The 19155-nt window shown below is 46.0% G+C and overlaps 1 protein-coding gene across 2 annotated transcripts in view; it reads right to left on the bottom strand.

Annotated features, from left to right (window-relative positions):
* LOC311321181 (plasma membrane calcium-transporting ATPase 1-like) overlaps positions 1-18063 on the bottom strand; it is a gene marked incomplete at both ends in the record, with an annotated part of 48982 nt that extends 30919 nt beyond the window's left edge. For both annotated transcript variants that reach the window (XM_084453116.1, XM_084453117.1), the window contains 4 exons: positions 2114-2239; positions 4218-4475; positions 7145-7342; positions 17868-18063. In XM_084453116.1, the coding sequence (XP_084309242.1) occupies positions 2114-2239; positions 4218-4475; positions 7145-7342; positions 17868-18063 (778 nt within the window). The remainder of the gene's footprint in view (positions 1-2113; positions 2240-4217; positions 4476-7144; positions 7343-17867) is intronic.
* Between the last annotated feature and the right edge of the window lie 1092 nt (positions 18064-19155).

The raw sequence follows: 19155 nt of genomic DNA, 5'->3' as shown, positions 1-19155 counted from the left end.
AGGTTCATGAGGCAAAAATATTATGAGACAGGTTCAAAACAACACAGCTGCTAGCCTGGAGACGATGCAAACAACAAGAAGAAAATACTATTCATGAAATAAGAGACTCAGAATCGAAATAACATGGAAACTGGATGGCATTCAAAAAGCTTTGAAACATATGACAGGTCCTTGTACAGTCAGACAGATAAAATGGAGGCTCGTACATTAGAACCATTTCCGAACAGTCGGATCTCCCCTCTATTAAGAAATGACATAACAATGAACTCATAAAAGAGATATCTATCAAGGAAACTTAGAAAGCAATCTCTAATTGGGTATTTGATTGAAATTTGGTTTCGGCAAGAGATTGATAATGTATTAAAACTCTACAACTCCCCCACCAGTAGAATCCAGATGAATGGTCATGGACCTGGCTGCTACAGCGAGGATCCCACCAGGGGGGCCGGCTAGACAGGACTTCCGTTTATTCACTGAACCATTAGCCCAATCAATAAAACCACTGGACATGTGTGCCCTTCGACGTTTTTCTGTGATTTCATCTTCCATGTAGGGAAACAGCTACACTGACGGTGATTTTTAAAAAGGCTACACACAGAATGTAAGCATTTAATCCAAATATCAACTGAAACAAGCGTGACTGTGGCCCTTTAATGGCAGATCATGCCCATATCTCTACGTCCCATCCTCTATTAGAGACACATATTTACTAAAAATGAATATGGTATCAAGAAGGCAATTACAAGATGCTGGCTTCTTAAAGAGCCTCCCCTCCTGAACCAATGGGGACTGTAGATATTGTAAACAGCATACAGTACTGAACTAATGGCAATACCCCGTTTACCCTGGGGCACACTGCTGGGCTGAATGGGATACATACCTGACTAAGAGTCTGACAACTGAAACTATCGCAAATGCATGATTTGATTGATTCCTTTATTTAAGTGACGTGCTTCAGATGAAGCCCCGCCCATACGGACTTACGGGTGGGGCAGTAGACACTTTCCACTGAGTTTTCATGAACACAGATCAAACATAGAACTAAAATAAGCATCAGTTCACAAAGTATTTATAATACAGCATAAAACAAACTACCACCAAACTACATAAATACGCCTGTGTGAACTCACATCATGTCAGGAGAGCCTGACATATCTTACTTACAAAGCTGAGACTGCCTTCTATTCCAGGCCTTAGAAATAAAATTGGCAGTGTTAAATACTTCAGCCCTAAAGCAACATCTCTGGTCGTGATAAAATTGGCACTGCATTTTAAGAACCACACTTCCTACAATCCCCCACTCACTCGCTTTAATGATGTTATAGAAAATAAAATAAAAATAATAACGAGCAGGCTTGCATCTTGCATGGCAGCTGTCGTCATTTGGTGTGTGAATAGCTGAATGAGAGGTCTTTCTAAAGTGCTCGGATAAAAGCACTATATAATTGCAGTCCATTAATCATTTAGCATTATGACATTCAAAGGCTAAAATATCAGAGACCCTCTAGAAAACATGAGGCTTCTGTAGCTGACATGTTAATGAGGTAGATGAAAGGTTTCTCTGTAGCTGACATGTTAATGAGGTAGATGGAAGGTTTCTCTGTAGCTGACATGTTAATGAGGTAGATGGAAGGTTTCTCTGTAGTTGACATGTTAATGAAGCAGATGGAAGGTTTCTCTGTAGCTGACATGTTAATGAGGCAGATGGAAGGTTTCTCTGTAGCTGACATGTTAATGAGGTAGATGGAAGGTTTCTCTGTAGCTGACATGTTAATGAGGCAGATGGAAGGTTTCTCTGTAGCTGACATGTTAATGAGGTAGATGGAAGGTTTCTCTGTAGCTGACATGTTAATGAGGTAGATGAAAGGTTTCTCTGTAGCTGACATGTTAATGAGGCAGATGGAAGGTTTCTCTGTAGCTGACATGTTAATCAGGTAGATGGAAGGTTTCTCTGTAGCTGACATGTTAATGAGGCAGATGGAACGTTTCTCTGTAGCTGACATGTTAATGAGGTAGATGGAAGGTTTCTCTGTAGCTGACATGTTAATGAGGTAGATGGAAGGTTTCTCTGTAGCTGACATGTTAATGAGGTAGATGGAAGGTTTCTCGGTACCTGACAGCAGCATGGGGTCTCTATCCAGCGTCTTCTTGACGTGATCTGACTCCCCTGTGAGAGAGCTCTCGTCCATCTTCAGATCGTTGCCCTGGATGAGAACGCCATCGGCAGGGAGAAGGTCACCTGCAACCACACACACACAAAGATGAAGAGATGTGTGAACCTGAGGAAGCCACAGTGCGAAACACGCTGTTCGCCCTCATATTTTGTATATTAATTAAATGAAGGTCAATTCCAACTCTCCTGGTGGGGGCTGGATCACTTGTATTTCATATCTGTTTGTTCCTGCCCAGCTCCACCCTGGAGGAAGTAGCATGGCTGTGCACAGGAAACCCACTGATTTACCCTGGAGGAAGTAGCATGGCTGTGCACAGGAAACCCACTGATTTACCCTGGAGGAAGTAGCATGGCTGTGCACAGGAAACCCACTGATTTACCCTGGAGGAAGTAGCATGGCTGTGCACAGGAAACCCACTGATTTACCCTGGAGGAAGTAGCATGGCTGTGCACAGGAAACCCACTGATTTACCCTGGAGGAAGTAGCATGGCTGTGCACAGGAAACACAGGCTGCGTTCCGAATCGCATACTTCTACTTCTTACTACCAGTACCTACTACAGCTGCCCTTAGAAAGTACGTACTTTGCAAGCAGTAGGCATCCAATTGGGACATACTACCTTGTCATAACATTGCGCCTTGAAATTAGCCCACATCCGTCTCTGTCCATAACGCGACATTCGTCTACAGCTGTCAACTCGCGCATGTGATGCACATTACCGCTGCGCAAAGGATTGTGGGTCAGAATAGCCAGAAAAGCCTGCTGGCGTGCATACTGCAAAATACGACCGGATGTAGTAGGTCATCCTGGTAATTTTGCCATACTGCATGTGGCATACTATGTATTGGGACATACTACATTCTGTTTTGGCATACTATATAGTAGGGTAGTAGGCGATTCGGAACGCAGCCACACTGATTTACCCTGGAGGAAGTAGCATGGCTGTGCACAGGAAACACATTGATTTACCTGGGAGGAAGTAGCATGGCTGTGCACAGGAAACACATTGATTTACCTGGGAGGAAGTAGCATGGCTGTGCACAGGAAACACATTGATTTACCTGGGAGGAAGTAGCATGGCTGTGCACAGGAAACACATTGATTTACCTGGGAGGAAGTAGCATGGCTGTGCACAGGAAACCCACTCATTTTCAGGAAGAAATGTGCTTGTTTGAGACACATCCAAACGTGACTTTCATTAGAATCATTCGTCAGTAGTGACTGTCATTAGAATAATCCGTTATTAGTGACTGTCATTAGAATCATCCATTAGTAGTGACTGTCATTAGAATCATCCGTTAGTAGTGACTGTCATTAGAATTATCCGTTAGAACTGAATGTCATTAGAATCATCCGTTAGTAGTGACTGTCATTAGAATCATCCGTTAGAACTGACTGTCATTAGAATCATCCGTTAGAACTGACTGTCATTAGAATCATCCATTAGTAGTAACTGTCATTAGAATCATCTGTTAGTAGTGACTGTCATTAGAATCATCCGCTAGAACTGACTGTCATTAGAATCATCCGTTAGTAGTGACTGTCATTTAGAATCATCCATTAGACATGACTGTCATTTAGAATCATCCGTTAGTAGTGACTGTCATTAGAATCATCCGTTAGTAGTGACTGTCATTAGAATCCTCCATTAGTAGTGACTGTCATTAGAATCATCCGTTAGTAGTGACTGTCATTAGAATCATCCGTTAGTAGTGACTGTCATTAGAATCCTCCATTAGTAGTGACTGTCATTAGAATCATCTGTTAGTAGTGGCTGTCATTAGAATCATCCGTGTCTAAAGAGTGGGAACCAAAGACAGGTGGTGTCCTGTAGTGTAGACAACTACCAGAAAAAAACAGAACGGACAGGATTATACCTCCTGATTCATCTATGGCGTGTGTTGTGTCTGAATGTGTGAGTGTGTGTGTGAATGTGTGTGTGTGTGAATGTGTGTATGAATGTGTGTGTATGTGTGTGTGTGTGTGTGTGTGTGTGTGTGTTTGTGTGTGTAACTGTAAGTGCCCAGCGGCAGGCGTTGTTTACCGTATTTGACCTGCGCTATGTCCCCGACCACGATCTCCGTCACCGGAACCTGGATGATCTGTCCTCCGCGGACCAAGGAGAAGCGCTGCTCCTGCTCGATGCGGCTCTGCAGCCCGCGGAACTGCTTCTCCTTGGACCAGTCGTTGAAGGCCGTCACCAGCACCACGCACACCACTGACAGCAGGATGGCGGCGCCCTCGATCCAGCCCGTGTCCGCCTCGCCCTCGTCCTCCACCCCTCCGACCGCGTTCCCGCAATCTGGAGAAGAAGGGATGGAGGACTGTGATCTCAGCGTGCCCGGGCGTCCATCGCTCCCAAGACCGGAACCGGGACGTAACGGTTCAGTTATGCGTATGTTGCGACTCGCGGGTCAATTATCTATGGAGAATGGTGTTGGAGTTTGGGAATATCCCAATAAACTAGCTTTAATGAGCATCACTTTGGGAGCGGAACAGTGAGCGGATATTTTAATCTCTTCCCTGACTGTCCTCTACTGGTGCTGCTTCTGCCTGAGCTGTGTTGAAGTCTGATCGGAGGTCTGGTAGGTCATGTTGAGGTCTGGTAGGTCATGTTGAGGTCTGGTAGGTCATGTTGAGGTCTGATAGTAGGTCCTGGTAGGTCATGTTGAGGTCTGGTAGGTCATGTTGAGGTCTGGTAGGTCATGTTGAGGTCTGGTAGGTCATGTTGAGGTCTGATAGGTCATGTTTAGGTCTGATCGTAGGTCATTAGGTCATGTTTAGGTCTGGTAGGTCATGTTGAGGTCTGATAGTAGGTCCTGGTAGGTCATGTTGAGGTCTGGTAGGTCATGTTGAGCTCTGATCGTAGGTCTGTAGGTCATGTTGAGGTCTGATAGGTCATGTTGAGGTCTGATAGTAGGTCTGGTAGGTCATGTTGAGGTCTGATCGTAGGTCTGGTAGGTCATGTTTAGGTCTGATAGTAGGTCTGTAGGTCATGTTGAGGTCTGATAGGTCATGTTGAGGTCTGATCGTAGGTCATTAGGTCATGTTGAGGTCTGGTAGGTCATGTTGAGGTCTGATCGTAGGTCATTAGGTCATGTTTAGGTCTGGTAGGTCATGTTGAGGTCTGGTAGGTCATGTTGAGGTCTGGTAGGTCATGTTGAGGTCTGATCGTAGGTCTGGTAGGTCATGTTGAGGTCTGGTAGGTCATGTTGAGGTCTGGTAGGTCATGTTGAGGTCTGGTAGGTCATGTTGAGGTCTGATCGTAGGTCTGTAGGTCATGTTGAGGTCTGATAGGTCATGTTGAGGTCTGATCGTAGGTGTGGTAGGTCATGTTGAGGTCTGATAGGTCATGTTGAGGTCTGATCGTAGGTCTGTAGGTCATGTTGAGGTCTGATCATAGGTCATGTTGAGGTCTGATCGTAGGTCTGTAGGTCATGTTGAGGTCTGGTAGGTCATGTTGAGGTCTGATAGTAGGTCTGGTACTGTAGGTCATGTTGAGGTCTGATAGTAGGTCCTGGTAGGTCATGTTTAGGTCTGATCGTAGATCTGGTAGGTCATGTTTAGGTCTGATCGTAGGTCTGGTAGGTCATGTTGAGGTCTGGTAGGTCATGTTGAGGTCTGGTAGGTCATGTTGAGGTCTGGTAGGTCATGTTTAGGTCTGATCGTAGGTCTGGTAGGTCATGTTGAGGTCTGAAAGGTCATGTTGAGGTCTGATCGTAGGTCTGGTAGGTCATGTTGAGGTCTGGTAGGTCATGTTTAGGTCTGATCGTAGGTCTGTAGGTCATGTTTAGGTCTGATCGTAGGTCTGGTAGGTCATGTTGAGGTCTGATAGGTCATGTTGAGGTCTGATTGTAGGTCTGTAGGTCATGTTGAGGTCTGATAGGTCATGTTGAGGTCTGATTGTAGGTCTGTAGGTCATGTTGAGGTCTGGTAGGTCATGTTAAGGTCTGATCGTAGTCCATTAGGTCATGTTGAGGTCTGATAGGTCATGTTGAGGTCTGATCGTAGGTCTGGTAGGTCATGTTGAGGTCTGGTAGGTCATGTTGAGGTCTGATCGTAGGTCTGGTTGGTCATGTTGAGGTCTGGTAGGTCATGTTGAGGTCTGGTAGGTCATGTTGAGGTCTGATTGTAGATCTGTAGGTCATGTTGAGGTCTGATAGGTCATGTTGAGGTCTGATCGTAGGTCATTAGGTCATGTTGAGGTCTGATAGGTCCTGTTGAGGTCTGATCGTAGGTCTGGTAGGTCATGTTGAGGTCTGGTAGGTCATGTTGAGGTCTGGTAGGTCATGTTTAGGTCTGATCGTAGGTCTGGTAGGTCATGTTGAGGTCTGATCGTAGGTCTGGTAGGTCATGTTGAGGTCTGGTAGGTCATGTTTAGGTCTGATCGTAGGTCTGGTAGGTCATGTTTAGGTCTGGTAGGTCATGTTGAGGTCTGATCATAGGTGTGTCGATGAAATTACAATCCAAGAAAGTCCGGTGTCTGGCTAATAGGAGGAACACTGATTAGTCAAATTATAGATTCATTCAAGCGAATCGATCTGTAAAAAGTCTTTTGACTTCCAACTACAGTGCACTTGTCGACAGAATCTGAAGTGGCATTCACCAGGTTACTCTGAAGTGTTATGAAACATGTACAGTTTGTATTAAATTATACCATTATGTCAGTAAGGTGATGGTGCTTTGAGGTCACACAACCGTTCACAGAGATAAAACTACAGCAGGGAAGTCTGAATAATTAATAACATCTATTTATTTACTGTACAGTAGGTCTGACCTGAATTCCAGCCACGTGTCAAAAAGACTCCCTATAGGCTATCTGCCAAGTCACCAATGGCAACTGGCAGTGCAGTGTGTATTCCTCTGGGAATATTGATCATCCAGTTATTAATCACTTCAACAAAAATGGCTTCTCCACCCAGGTGACTTTGTTGAAGACAGACAAAAACAAAAACAAGAGGAGATACTTACTCTCTCTTTCGGCATCTGGAGGTCTGTAAAAAGAAAGGCCTAGTGATACGATGGCTGCCACCTCTAGGATGATCAGCGTCACGTCTTGCAACGCTTCCCACACTAACTGAAGAAAGGTTTTTGGCTTTTTGGGAGGTATAAGGTTCTTTCCAAACTCTTCTTTTCTTCTGGCAATGTCGTCAGACTGACCTCCTAACCCTGGAAAGAGAAGGACACCAATCAGCGTCTGTAGTAAATAAATGTATCTAACTCATCAGTATGAAGCCATCTAACTACCATTGTTGCATTTTATAGTTTCGAAAATAAAGCTTTCTCTGGTCTATAGAATGCTCTTGCGGGACTTGCTTGGAAATGGCTTTGTATAAAAACTATAATTATAATTACAGGACCTCAAGAGGTCTTTAATCTGCCACACGGCAAGTGACACACAGTTACACACTGCACACAACACACACACGCAACTTCAGGTCGGCAGTGGAATTTGTCCTCTACATTTTTCCATCCAAGCTGTCCTCCTCCAGGGGCAGCCAGGAGCAGTGGGCCGCCTCATCAGTGGCACCCAGGGCCCAAGTCCAAGTGCTCAGTCCAGGTCCTGGTCAGGGACCGGACTGAAGAGCCTCTGTTCTTCTGCATGTTTTTCGTATTGGGTTCTTGGGAGGAAACCCTTGCGAACACGGGGAGAACCTTCTAACAGACCCATGCCTGGTTCTAACAGACCCACAACTGGTTCTAACAAACCCACATCTGGTTCTAACAGACCCTCATCTGGTTCTAACAGACCCTCACCTGGTTAACAGACCCACAACTGGTTCTAACAAACCCACGTCTGGTTCTAACAGACCCTCATCTGGCTCTAACAGACCCTCACCTGGTTAACAGACCCACAACTGGTTCTAACAAACCCACGTCTGGTTCTAACAGACCCTCATCTGGCTCTAACGGACCCTCACCTGGTTCTAACAGACCCTCATCTGGCTCTAACGGACCCTCACCTGGTTCTAGCAGACCCTCACCTGGTTCTAACATACCCTCATGTGGTTCTAACAGACCCTCATCTGGTTCTAACGGACCCTCACCTGGTTCTAACAGACCCTCACCTGGTTAACAGACCCACAACTGGTTCTAACAAACCCACATCTGGTTCTAACAGACCCTCATCTGGCTCTAACGGACCCTCACCTGGTTCTAACAGACCCTCACCTGGTTCTAACAGACCCTCATCTGGCTCTAACGGACCCTCACCTGGTTCTAACAGACCCTCACCTGGTTCTAACAGACCCTCATGTGGTTAACAGACCCTCACCTGGTTCTACCTAGTTGTGACAGACCCTCACCTGGTTCTAAAAGACCATCACCTGGTTCTAACTGGTTCAAACAGACACTCACCTGGTTCTAACTGTTCTAGCTGATATTTATCTGGTTCTGAACAGACACTCGCCTGGTTCTAACAGACCCTCATCTGGTTCTACAAGACCCTCATCTGGTTCTAACAGACCATCATCTGGTTCTAACAGACTCTCATCTGGCTCTAACAGACTCTCATCTGGTTCTAACAGACCCTCATCTGGTTCTAACAGACCCTCATCTGGTTCTAACAGACCCTCATCTGGCTCTAACAGACCCTCACCTGGTTCTAACAGACCCTCATCTGGTTCTAACAGACCATCATCTGGCTCTAACAGACCCTCATCTGGCTCTAACGGACCCTCATCTGGTTCTAACGGACCCTCATCTGGTTCTAACAGACCCTCATCTGGCTCTAACTCATCCTAACAGACCCTCACACACACTGTACTGTAGGTGCATCATGGGTAGTAGTGCTCTATAGTGATAAATCTATTCCGCAGCATGACTGTGAAGCTCAGTGAATGTGAATAGCACAGCAGGGCTTCACTCTGCAACATACAGCAGACCAACAGTCTCAGAGCTATTATGGAAAGACAACAATCCTGGTTTAAAAGCTGGAAGAGGGATGTTACTAGTGTGAATCCATAGTTAGGTGGGCTAACTTGTAAAAAAGACCATCACCTGGTTCTAACTGGTTCAGTTCACCAACTTGTGATATTTCCACTATTTCTTTCTTTCTTTCTTTCTTTCTTTCTTTCTTTCTTTCTTTCTTTCTTTCTTTCTTTCTTTCTTTCTTTCTTTCTTTCTTTCTTTCTTTCTTTCTTTCTTTCTTACTGAACCTTAACTAGTTCTTCATACTTTGTGCTAGAAACTTCATTCAAACTTTAAAATGTTCATGACGTTCAGCTCTTGAACGGATCCATTCAGATTTTTGATATTTTTTATAGTTTTTTAGTAATTTAACTTTTAAAACTATTTTTTGTCCCATTGAAACTGCTTTTGGAATGTTCAGTATCATTATGCTTTTAGAGTGGGGGCAGCTGTTGCTTTGAAAATATTCACACATTTTGTAAACTGCTGGCACTCCTACAGTTTTGAAAGCTCACACACGTTATACATCAAAACATTCACACAACTGTGCTGATTCGTGCAATGTAAGTATCTAAGCAGTGTGAGTTTTCGATGTATGACGATTTGTTCGGCAACTGCGCTCCTCATTGAAACGTATGTCAACGCACTCTAGCTTTTGAGCTGCTAATTTTGCATTTTTACTCTTTTTCTAACTTGTCGCTATGCCTACAGTTTTAACAGCTCATACACATATTATATATCGAAACGTTCCCATAACTGTGCTGATTCGTACAATGTAAGTATCTAAGCCGTGTGACTTTTCGCTGTATGATGATTTGTTCGGCAACTGCGCTCCTCATTGAAATGTATTGGCCCACACTCCACCTTTTGAGCTGCTAATTTTTACCCTTTTTCTAACTCGTTGCCATGCCTACAGTTTTTAAGCTACATGGACATATCATAGCCTAAAATGTTCAGCATTTTCTCAGAATTTCCTACGGTGTCAACATCTAGGCTGTGACATTTATACTTTTTGAGAGAGAGCTGTCTGAATCGGACATGCCTTTCCATTGAAGTGAATGAGAGGATGCTCACATTCTCTTTCTTTCTTTCTTTCCTTCCTTCCTTCCTTCCTTCCTTCCTTCCTTCCTTCCTTCCTTCCTTCCTTCCTTCCTTCCTTATATTCAAAGAAATATTCAGAATGACACTCTTTTTCAGGCTGCAAACTCATATTAATATATTTTCTCCTCTTTCAGCTATTGAACTCAATAAAACTATGAGTTATGATGAGTGGTCTTATCTATTTTTGAGTGTAGTACTAGCAGTACTTATAACAAACACCTTCTGCTTCTCACTGCTACTGCTTCTAACCTCAACTTCCATACAACACCTCTACAGCTACTGCTCGGCCCCGGAGTGGGCTATAGACACATGGTCTCCAATGAGGGGTGCATGGGGATGGCCTGGCAATCACTGACCTGCCCCCCACAACCTCTGACCTGAGGGGGCGGAGTCTCGCCACCACGCCACTATCCACGCCACCGTCACCACATCTCAGACCCTGAGTTGGCTAAAGACGCAGTTTTCATGGTTGGGTGCATGTGGGTGGTCCGGGGAGCAGTACACTGTCCTCGACCGGCTCTGACCTGAGGGGGCGGAGTCTCGTCACCACGCCACTATCCACGCCACTGTCCCCACATCTTAGCCCCTGAGTGAGCTACAGACACACGGTCTTCACTGTTGGGTGCATGGAGATTGCCCGGATGTCAGTGCACTGCCCCCGACCTTCTCTGACCGGAGGGGGCGGAGTCTCGCCATCACGCCACTATCCACGCCGCGGACCTCACAACACAGTCTCTGAGGTGGCTAGAGACACACGGTCTTCACTGGTGAAGGCAGGTGGGTAGCCCGGCATGGCCTACACTGTCCATGATCGGCTCTGACCCAAGGGGGCGGAGTCTCGCCACTACGCCACAGACCCCACAACTCAGCCCCTGATTGAGCTAGAGACACACAGTCTTCACCAGTGGGTGCAAGGAGACTGCCCGGAGGTCTTCATGGTGGAGTCAGGTAGGTGGCCCGGAGAGGGGTACGCTGTCCCCGACTTGCTCTGACCTGAGGGGGTGGAGTCTCATCACCTCGCCACTATCCACGCCACGGGCCCCACAACTCAACCCCTGAGTGGGCTAGAGACACACAGTCTTCATTGGTGGATGCATGGAAATTGCCCAGAGGTCACTGTACTGTCCCCGACTAGCTGTGATGCAAGGGGGCGGGGCCTAACCAGCACGCCACTATCCACGCCACGGGCCCCACAACTCAGCCCCTGAGTGGGCTAGAGACACACGGTCTTCACCGATGGGTGCATGGAGATTGCCTGGTCCGTAGTAGTTCTAGCAGTAGCTGTTACATACAGCTGCAGCAGCTAGCCCACCTCACATTTTCTCCAGGAAATGTACTTTCTAGTTATGTTGTATTAGCCTTACTGTACACTTCTCACGTTCCACCCTACTCCAGCCCTGGCCCTAGTTCCCCAGCTCCAGCTCCCCAGGCTCCAGCCCTAGTCCCCTACCCCTCTGGCCTTGTGTGTGTCTTCCTGCTGTGCCTCGGTTTTGTTCCATTAACCTCTCACTGTCTGTGATTGTCTGGACCTGTGTCTCGTTATGTTTACCTTGCACCTTATTTCCCTCGTTAGTGTCCCTGTTTAGTTGTTTGTTGTTACTCTGCGTTACTCTCCTTTATGTCCCTGTGGTAATCTGACTTCCTGGATTAAACCTGACTGAACCGGGTTCGCCTGCTTCTGTCTGCGTTTGGGTTCCATCTTTGCTGCCTACACACCATATGCCTTTAAAGGTGCAGTAGCCTATGCACTTTGTGATTTCCTGTTAGACTCCCTTCAGGCCTCCAACTCCCTTCCCCGCCCCTCCCTTCAGGCCTCCAAAGCCCCTCCTCCAAACTGGGGCAAAACAAATAACACTCACTAGGCAGGTAGGCAGGTTGACAGGCAGGTAGGACTTCCAATCATTTCAAGGTGGTAACTCAAAATGATTGGACACACTTATTACAGTCGTGCAACTTCCACAGATTTCATTTTAGTGTCAGAGCACTTTATTTATTGATTACTGTCGGGATATAATGAGAATTGCAAAAAAGATAACAAAAAGATCTTCTGAGCCAAACTGCATACTGCACCTTTAACGTGTGTCTGTGTGTGTCAACATCCAGTATGCGGTCGCAGCAGGTTGAGAATCCTGACCAGTGAACTGTTTCAACTAGAAATTTCCATCGACACAATAATCAAGGCATACCTGTTCAGACAGGTGAGCATTACAGCTGTTGGCTGAAGAAATGTATTAGGAACTATTTATGGGTAATGGCTAGTTAATTTGTGATGAGAGCAGAAATAGTGAGGAGAGCTAAACAAAGAGAGCTGTCGGAAGGTCACACATGGTTTAGCAGGCTACACATGGGCTTCCAGTCCCTCAGGACGAGACTAGAGCCCGGTGCTTTTTATATCAACCTCATGAGACAAGACGTGACTTGAAGTCTCCCCCTGGACACCGATGACTCCATGGTTACCAGTGGGACGCAGGTCAAACGGCTCCCGTGGGTTAGGGTTAGGGTTAGCGCTGCTGCTGCCTGTGAGAGCGAGAGCAGCGGAGCTCAGCCCTGTACGACCGCACCTGTGGTCTGGCTTCCACCAATCACTGAAGTAGATGTGAGAACCTCTCATTTGTTGGGCGAATGGGTTTTGAGAATAAAATGCACACACATACATACAGTATAAGAGAGTAATGAATAAAAAAAAAAAAAAAACTTTCTAGGAGCGTGACAGATTGCTCTGAACCGAGCATCAATGCTGGGTGGGTTAAGGTGAGTGGGATTACTGAGGGTAAATCAATCTGCCCCCACCTGTCACTGTTACTGTATAGTGGAGCAGTGGTGTGTGCTGTGCGTCTTCATGTGTCAGTCTAATGGATTTTCCAACGTAGTCAAGCTGCTAGTGACATTTCAGTGCTCTTTGTCGGTCCCATCTCAGTGGGTGAGTCATAGAGGCGGAGGAACGGGTGTTTACTGCGTGTGCGTGACAGGGGCATCGTGAATGAATAAATAATGACGATGCAAATGTCAAGGACAGAATAGGGTACTGAGTACCCTTGCAGAACCCTTGGGCCCTGGCACTCACTTCGTCTTGTTAAGGAAGCAGCGGAGGTCACATTTACAAACACTCAGCTGTCACTTAACACTCACTCATAGGTACACCTGCTCGTTGATACAAATAGCCTGCTCCTCCAAACTGGATTTGTGTGGCTGCAACTCAATATATAAAGCGCCATGTAGACACGGTAAAGAGGTTTAGTTATCATTTGACCGAGCATCAGAATGGGCAAGACGCGTGATCGAAGTGACTTTGACCGAGGTGTGATTGTTGGTGCCAGACGTGGCGGTTCTAGCATCTTGGAAAGAGCTGCCCTCCTACAGTCTCTTAGCCTCGGGAGACCATCCTGATCATGCCAGCTCACATTCTGTTTCTTTTCCTAATCAGTCTGGATACTCTCCATAGAGATCCGTTTGGGCCAGCTCGGAAAACGATCTCGCCAATCAGCGTTGGTTCTGAGGAATTTGAAATACAGCTACGCTGGTCGGGTTTATAACACAGAGGAGCGGTTGAAGTTAGCGTCTGATAGACCTTTTCCGATTTTTTTCAGATGGTTCATCCTATCACCTGCAAAAATATATTTTTTTAAGTGCCCGCCCTTTTCCAAACAGTTTCCAACGGAGAGTTCCCAGACAGTTATGCAAAGCAAACCATCTGGCGCATCAGGTTAACTGACTCTGGAGTTTAATGAGAATGGTGTGATAAACAAAAAACTTTCAGCGAGCGTCCGTTCTGTGGGTGAAAACACCTTGTTAATGAGAGGTCAGAGAGGTCAGAGAGGTCAGAGGTGACCGGCCAGACTCATTCAAGCTCAGAGAAAGACACATACTCAAATAATAACAGAGGTGTACAGAAAGGCCCCTTGTAGAATCCATGTCACAAAGAATTTAGACTGCTCTGGAGACAAAATGGGGGTCCTACCCGTTACTAGAGAGGTGTGCCTGATAAAGTGGCCACTGAGTGCATTTCAACTCCCTCCGATATTTGAAAACGCAACTACTGTATGACAGCTATTCTGTTTTTAAGTCGTCTGGCATAAATGTGCCACACACACACAAGACCAAAACATTTTATCGTCTGATCTCTCTCAGAGAGAGAGAGAGAGAGAGAGAGAGAGAGAGAGAGAGAGAGAGAGAGAGAGAGAGAGAGAGAGAGAAGAGAGAGAGAGCAATGGAAATGTGTTGTTTAATCTGGGATCACATTCACAATCCCACCCCATCCCCCAAGAGATAAACAAAGGTCACCAAAGTGATTATGCAGAGCAACGCGCAGGGCTGCACCCCAGCCACCATGTTAGTTGAGAGGGAACATGGGTCTACTTGGAGGCCATGTTAGTTGAGAGTGAACATGTGTACTTGGAGGCCATGTTAGTTGAGAGTGAACATGTGTACTTGGAGGCCATGTTAGTTGAGAGTGAACATGGGTACTTGGAGGCCATGTTAGCTGAGAGTGAACATGTGTACTTGGAGGCCATGTTAGTTGAGAGTGAACATGTGTACTTGGAGGCCATGTTAGTTGAGAGTGAACATGGGTCTACTTGGAGGCCATGTTAGTTGAGAGTGAACATGGGTCTACTTGGAGGCCATGTTAGCTGAGAGTGAACATGTGTACTTGGAGGCCATGTTAGCTGAGAGTGAACATGGGTCTACTTGGAGGCCATGTTAGTTGAGAGTGAACATGGGTCTACTTGGAGGCCGTGTTAGTTGAGAGTGAACATGGGTACTTGGAGGCCATGTTAGTTGAGAGTGAACATGGGTCTACTTGGAGGCCATGTTAGTTGAGAGTGAACATGGGTCTACTTGGAGGCCATGTTAGCTGAGAGTGAACATGGGTCTACTTGGAGGCCATGTTAGCTGAGAGTGAACATGTGTACTTGGAGGCCATGTTAGTTGAGAGTGAACATGTGTACTTGGAGGCCATGTTAGTTGAGAGTGAACATGGCTCTACTTGGAGGCCATGTTAGTTGAGAGTGAACATGGGTACTTGGAGGCCATGTTAGTTGAGAGTGAACATGTGTACTTGGAGGCCATGTTAGTTGAGAGTGAACATGGCTCTACTTGGAGGCCATGTTAGTTGAGAGTGAACATGTCTACTTGGAGGCCATGTTAGCTGAGAGTGAACATGTGTACTTGGAGGCCATGTTAGTTGAGAGTGATGGCTGATATCACTCTAGTTCACTGCTGCTCTGGCTTCTGACAGGACACCATCCATCAACCATTCACTTTCAATTAACATGGCCTCCAAGTAGACACATGTTCATGATCAGCATTTCAGACAACAGTGTAGTGAACTATTCATGAGATGAATCTTTTCAATCTCAACAAGGCCTGGGTCAATTACCTCCTGCAAATACTGTAAAATACATGTGGTGCACTTGGTTTATCTAACAAATGCCCATTTTGAGAGTAACTCAATTACTTTCAATCATGTGATTGATGAATGTAATGAGCTCATGTCTGATCATCAGAAGAGAACTTGTTTTACGGGGGCACAGTCATGCCTGTTTCAGTTGATATTATTTGGATTAACTGCTTTCCCTGTTTTAATGTTCTTTTTCTGTCTATTTTTTATGTGAAGCACTCTATGAATGTCATTTCTTTGATGTAAAGCACTTTGAGCTGCATTTTTTAAAGGTGCTATACAAATACAGTTTATTATTATTATTATTATTATTAAATTATGTCTGTAGCCTTTTTTTTTTAAAGTACTGTCAATGTAGCCGTTTCCTGTATGGGAAATAAAGCTGCAAAATTGCAGCAAAACTTCAAAGGGCAAAAATGTCCAGTGATGTCTTTGAGGTTTTGCCATAATTTTGCTGTGGTATTTCCCATATACAGGAAACGGCTACACCGACAGTGATTTAAAAAAAGCATACACAGAATTTAAGCATTTAATCCAAATAATATAAACTGAAACAACTTCATTTAAATAACCCCCAGACTATAATTTAAGCCTACTAATGTCTTTCAAATGAGTCATCACTGACACCTTTTAAATATGTATTTGAGGAAATCTTAAATAATTAATTATTACCTAATAATTCAACAAACTCAATATGTGAAATGTATTACTGTATTGTGGTAAATAATCCTAATTAGCTGAGTAAATATAAATCAAACAGCATACAATGGTAAACTAAAGTAACTAGCTATTTTCTCCCGTTTCTCAAGTGGTTAGCTCTGCCTGCTGAGCTTTAGGAACATTTGGAAACAAGCGTAGTAATTGTTCTGTTAATTTATCAGGGTTACCCTAACAGTCTGCTTGCTTTGTAATCTTGCAGTGGGGGTGGGGTTGAAAATCTCTCCAAGGGCATCAGGAGTGTCAGAGCAGGACCTGCCCAGGGCCAGTTGTTTCTTGCTTAGAGGCCTCCTCTCTGTCTCTGAACTCTGCGCGTCCAAAACACATGAATCTCTGACATTTGTCACCACAGGCGGCCATGTTGTGTGAAAACCAAGATGCTTTTCCCCAGAGTGCAGGAAGTGACAGTCAGGCCTGCAGAGTGCATACCCATAATCCACTCAGAGCACCCCCCCCCCCTCTGTCTCAGAGTACACACCCATATACCACTCAGAACACCCCCCCTCTGTCTCAGAGTACACACCCATACCACTCAGAACACCCCCCCTCTGTCTCAGAGTACACACCCATATACCACTCAGAACACCCCCCCTCTGTCTCAGAGTACACACCCATATACCACTCAGAACACCCCCCCTCTGTCTCAGAGTACACACCCATATACCACTCAGAACACCCCCCTCTGTCTCAGAGTACACACCCATACCTCTCAGAACACCCCCCCTCTGTCTCAGAGTACACACCCATACACCACTCAGAACACCCCCCTCTGTCTCAGAGTACACACCCATACCACTCAGAACACCCCCCCTCTGTCTCAGAGTACACACCCATACCACTCAGAACACCCCCCCTCTGTCTCAGAGTACACACCCATACCACTCAGAACACCCCCCTCTGTCTCAGAGTACACACCCATACACCACTCAGAACACCCCCCCTCTGTCTCAGAGTACACACCCATACCACTCAGAACACCCCCCCTCTGTCTCAGAGTACACACCCATACACCACTCAGAACACCCCCCCTCTGTCTCAGAGTACACACCCATATACCACTCAGAACCCCCCCCCCCTCTGTCTCAGAGAGTACACACCCATACCACTCAGAACACCCCCCCTCCTATCCCAAGATTCAACCACACAAAGTACTCGAGACATGGTGCAAAAAGTAGCACATCTCTTGAGAATAATAAAGCAGGAGTTATCAATGACATATATAATAACTCTATATATATAATATTCATAATAACTGGGCCTGTTTCTGAGTACTCTTTAACGGTAGGAAATTGGTGCGAAGCTTTATGGAGGATCCAACATCACCTGGAAAACAGTCCCACTCAGAACCCACTGGTACTTGTTTTTACTTCGGCCAAAGATTCTCAACTCAAAATGTTCACAGTCATGCCAGACAGTCATGAAAGGACGTAACCATTCTTATCTCGCTAACTTCTGAAATGTGACCCTGACACTGGGCTTGGGAGCAGGGTTGGACCAATTCCTTATTGGGTAATACCATACTACAACTACTTGGTTAATGCCCCAACTGAAAATGCATAGCATATTTACCCTCCACAGGTGACGTTCTTAATCTGGAGCAAAGTCCCTGGACGTCTCCATAACTTTCTTGGATTCTAGTTATTCCCTCGGCCCCTCTGAGCTCCATGAGGGAGCGCAGCTCTTTGAGCGAGCAGCCGAAGTCTGCGTCGTGATTGGCCTCCTCTTGTCGGCCATGTTTCGACCGGCGAAGTGAGTTGTTGGCCATGGTTCCTTCGGGTCTCTGTGGGAGAGGCTTTCCAGAGAAGCCGCCTTAATTCCTCAGTCCTGTGTTTCCCATAAAATGGTTTAATTCCTCAGGAACGCTCTTCTTGACTCCAGAGAGCGAGGCTTGGATACGTAGAAAAGCATCTTGGTCTGATCGCTGTTTACCCTCTCTCTCATCCTGGCTGCTGATGTGGGCAGAGGTCCTCTGTGCTTAAAAGGCTACATCTGAAAAAGAGAGAAAACAGACCATTTCATGAGCTGTGTCAGATTTTAGTGAGCTGTGTCATGTTTTGGTGAGCTGGGTCGGGTTTTAGTGAGCTGTGTCATGTTTTGGTGAGCTGGGTCGGGTTTTGGTGAGCTGTGTCATGTTTTGGTGAGCTGGGTCGGGTTTTAGTGAGTTGTGTCATGTTTTGGTGAGCTGGGTCGGGTTTTAGTGAGTTGTGTCATGTTTTGGTGAGCTGGGTCGGGTTTTGGTGAGTTGTGTCTGTTTAATTTGAGGGTGAGGATGAAAATGATGCATGTTATAAACTGGTTTATAAAACTACTAAGTAGCATTTTTCATTTGCATAAATGAGGTGCAGTGAAGTTAAATGAGATGTAGATTGCTGTCTACGTGATCCAGAATGCTAAACGAGAGATGTTTCCCCATCACCTCCAGGCCCTAGGTTAGCCCAGAGAGATGTTTCCCCATCACCTCCAGGCCCTAGGTTAGCCCAGAGAGATGTTTCCCCATCACCTCCAGGCCCTAGGTTAGCCCAGAGAGATGTTTCCCCATCACCTCCAGGCCCTAGGTTAGCCCAGAGAGATGTTTCCCCATCACCTCCAGGCCCTAGGTTAGCCCAGAGAGATGTTTCCCCATCACCTCCAGGCCCTAGGTTAGCCCAGAGAGATGTTTCCCCATCACCTCCAGGCCCTAGGTTAGCCCAGAGAGATGTTTCCCCATCACCTCCAGGCCCTAGGTTAGCCCAGAGAGATGTTTCCCCATCACCTCCAGGCCCTAGGTTAGCCCAGAGAGATGTTTCCCCATCACCTCCAGGCCCTAGGTGAGCCCAGAGAGATGTTTCCCCATCACCTCCAGGCCCTAGGTTAGCCC

The sequence above is a fragment of the Borostomias antarcticus genome (genome assembly GCF_949987555.1).
Source record: "Borostomias antarcticus genome assembly, chromosome: 18".
NCBI classification, from domain to species: domain Eukaryota; kingdom Metazoa; phylum Chordata; class Actinopteri; order Stomiiformes; family Stomiidae; genus Borostomias; species Borostomias antarcticus.
The sequence above is the reverse complement of the archived record's forward strand: the minus strand, read 5'-3'. Positions and strand labels throughout refer to the sequence as shown.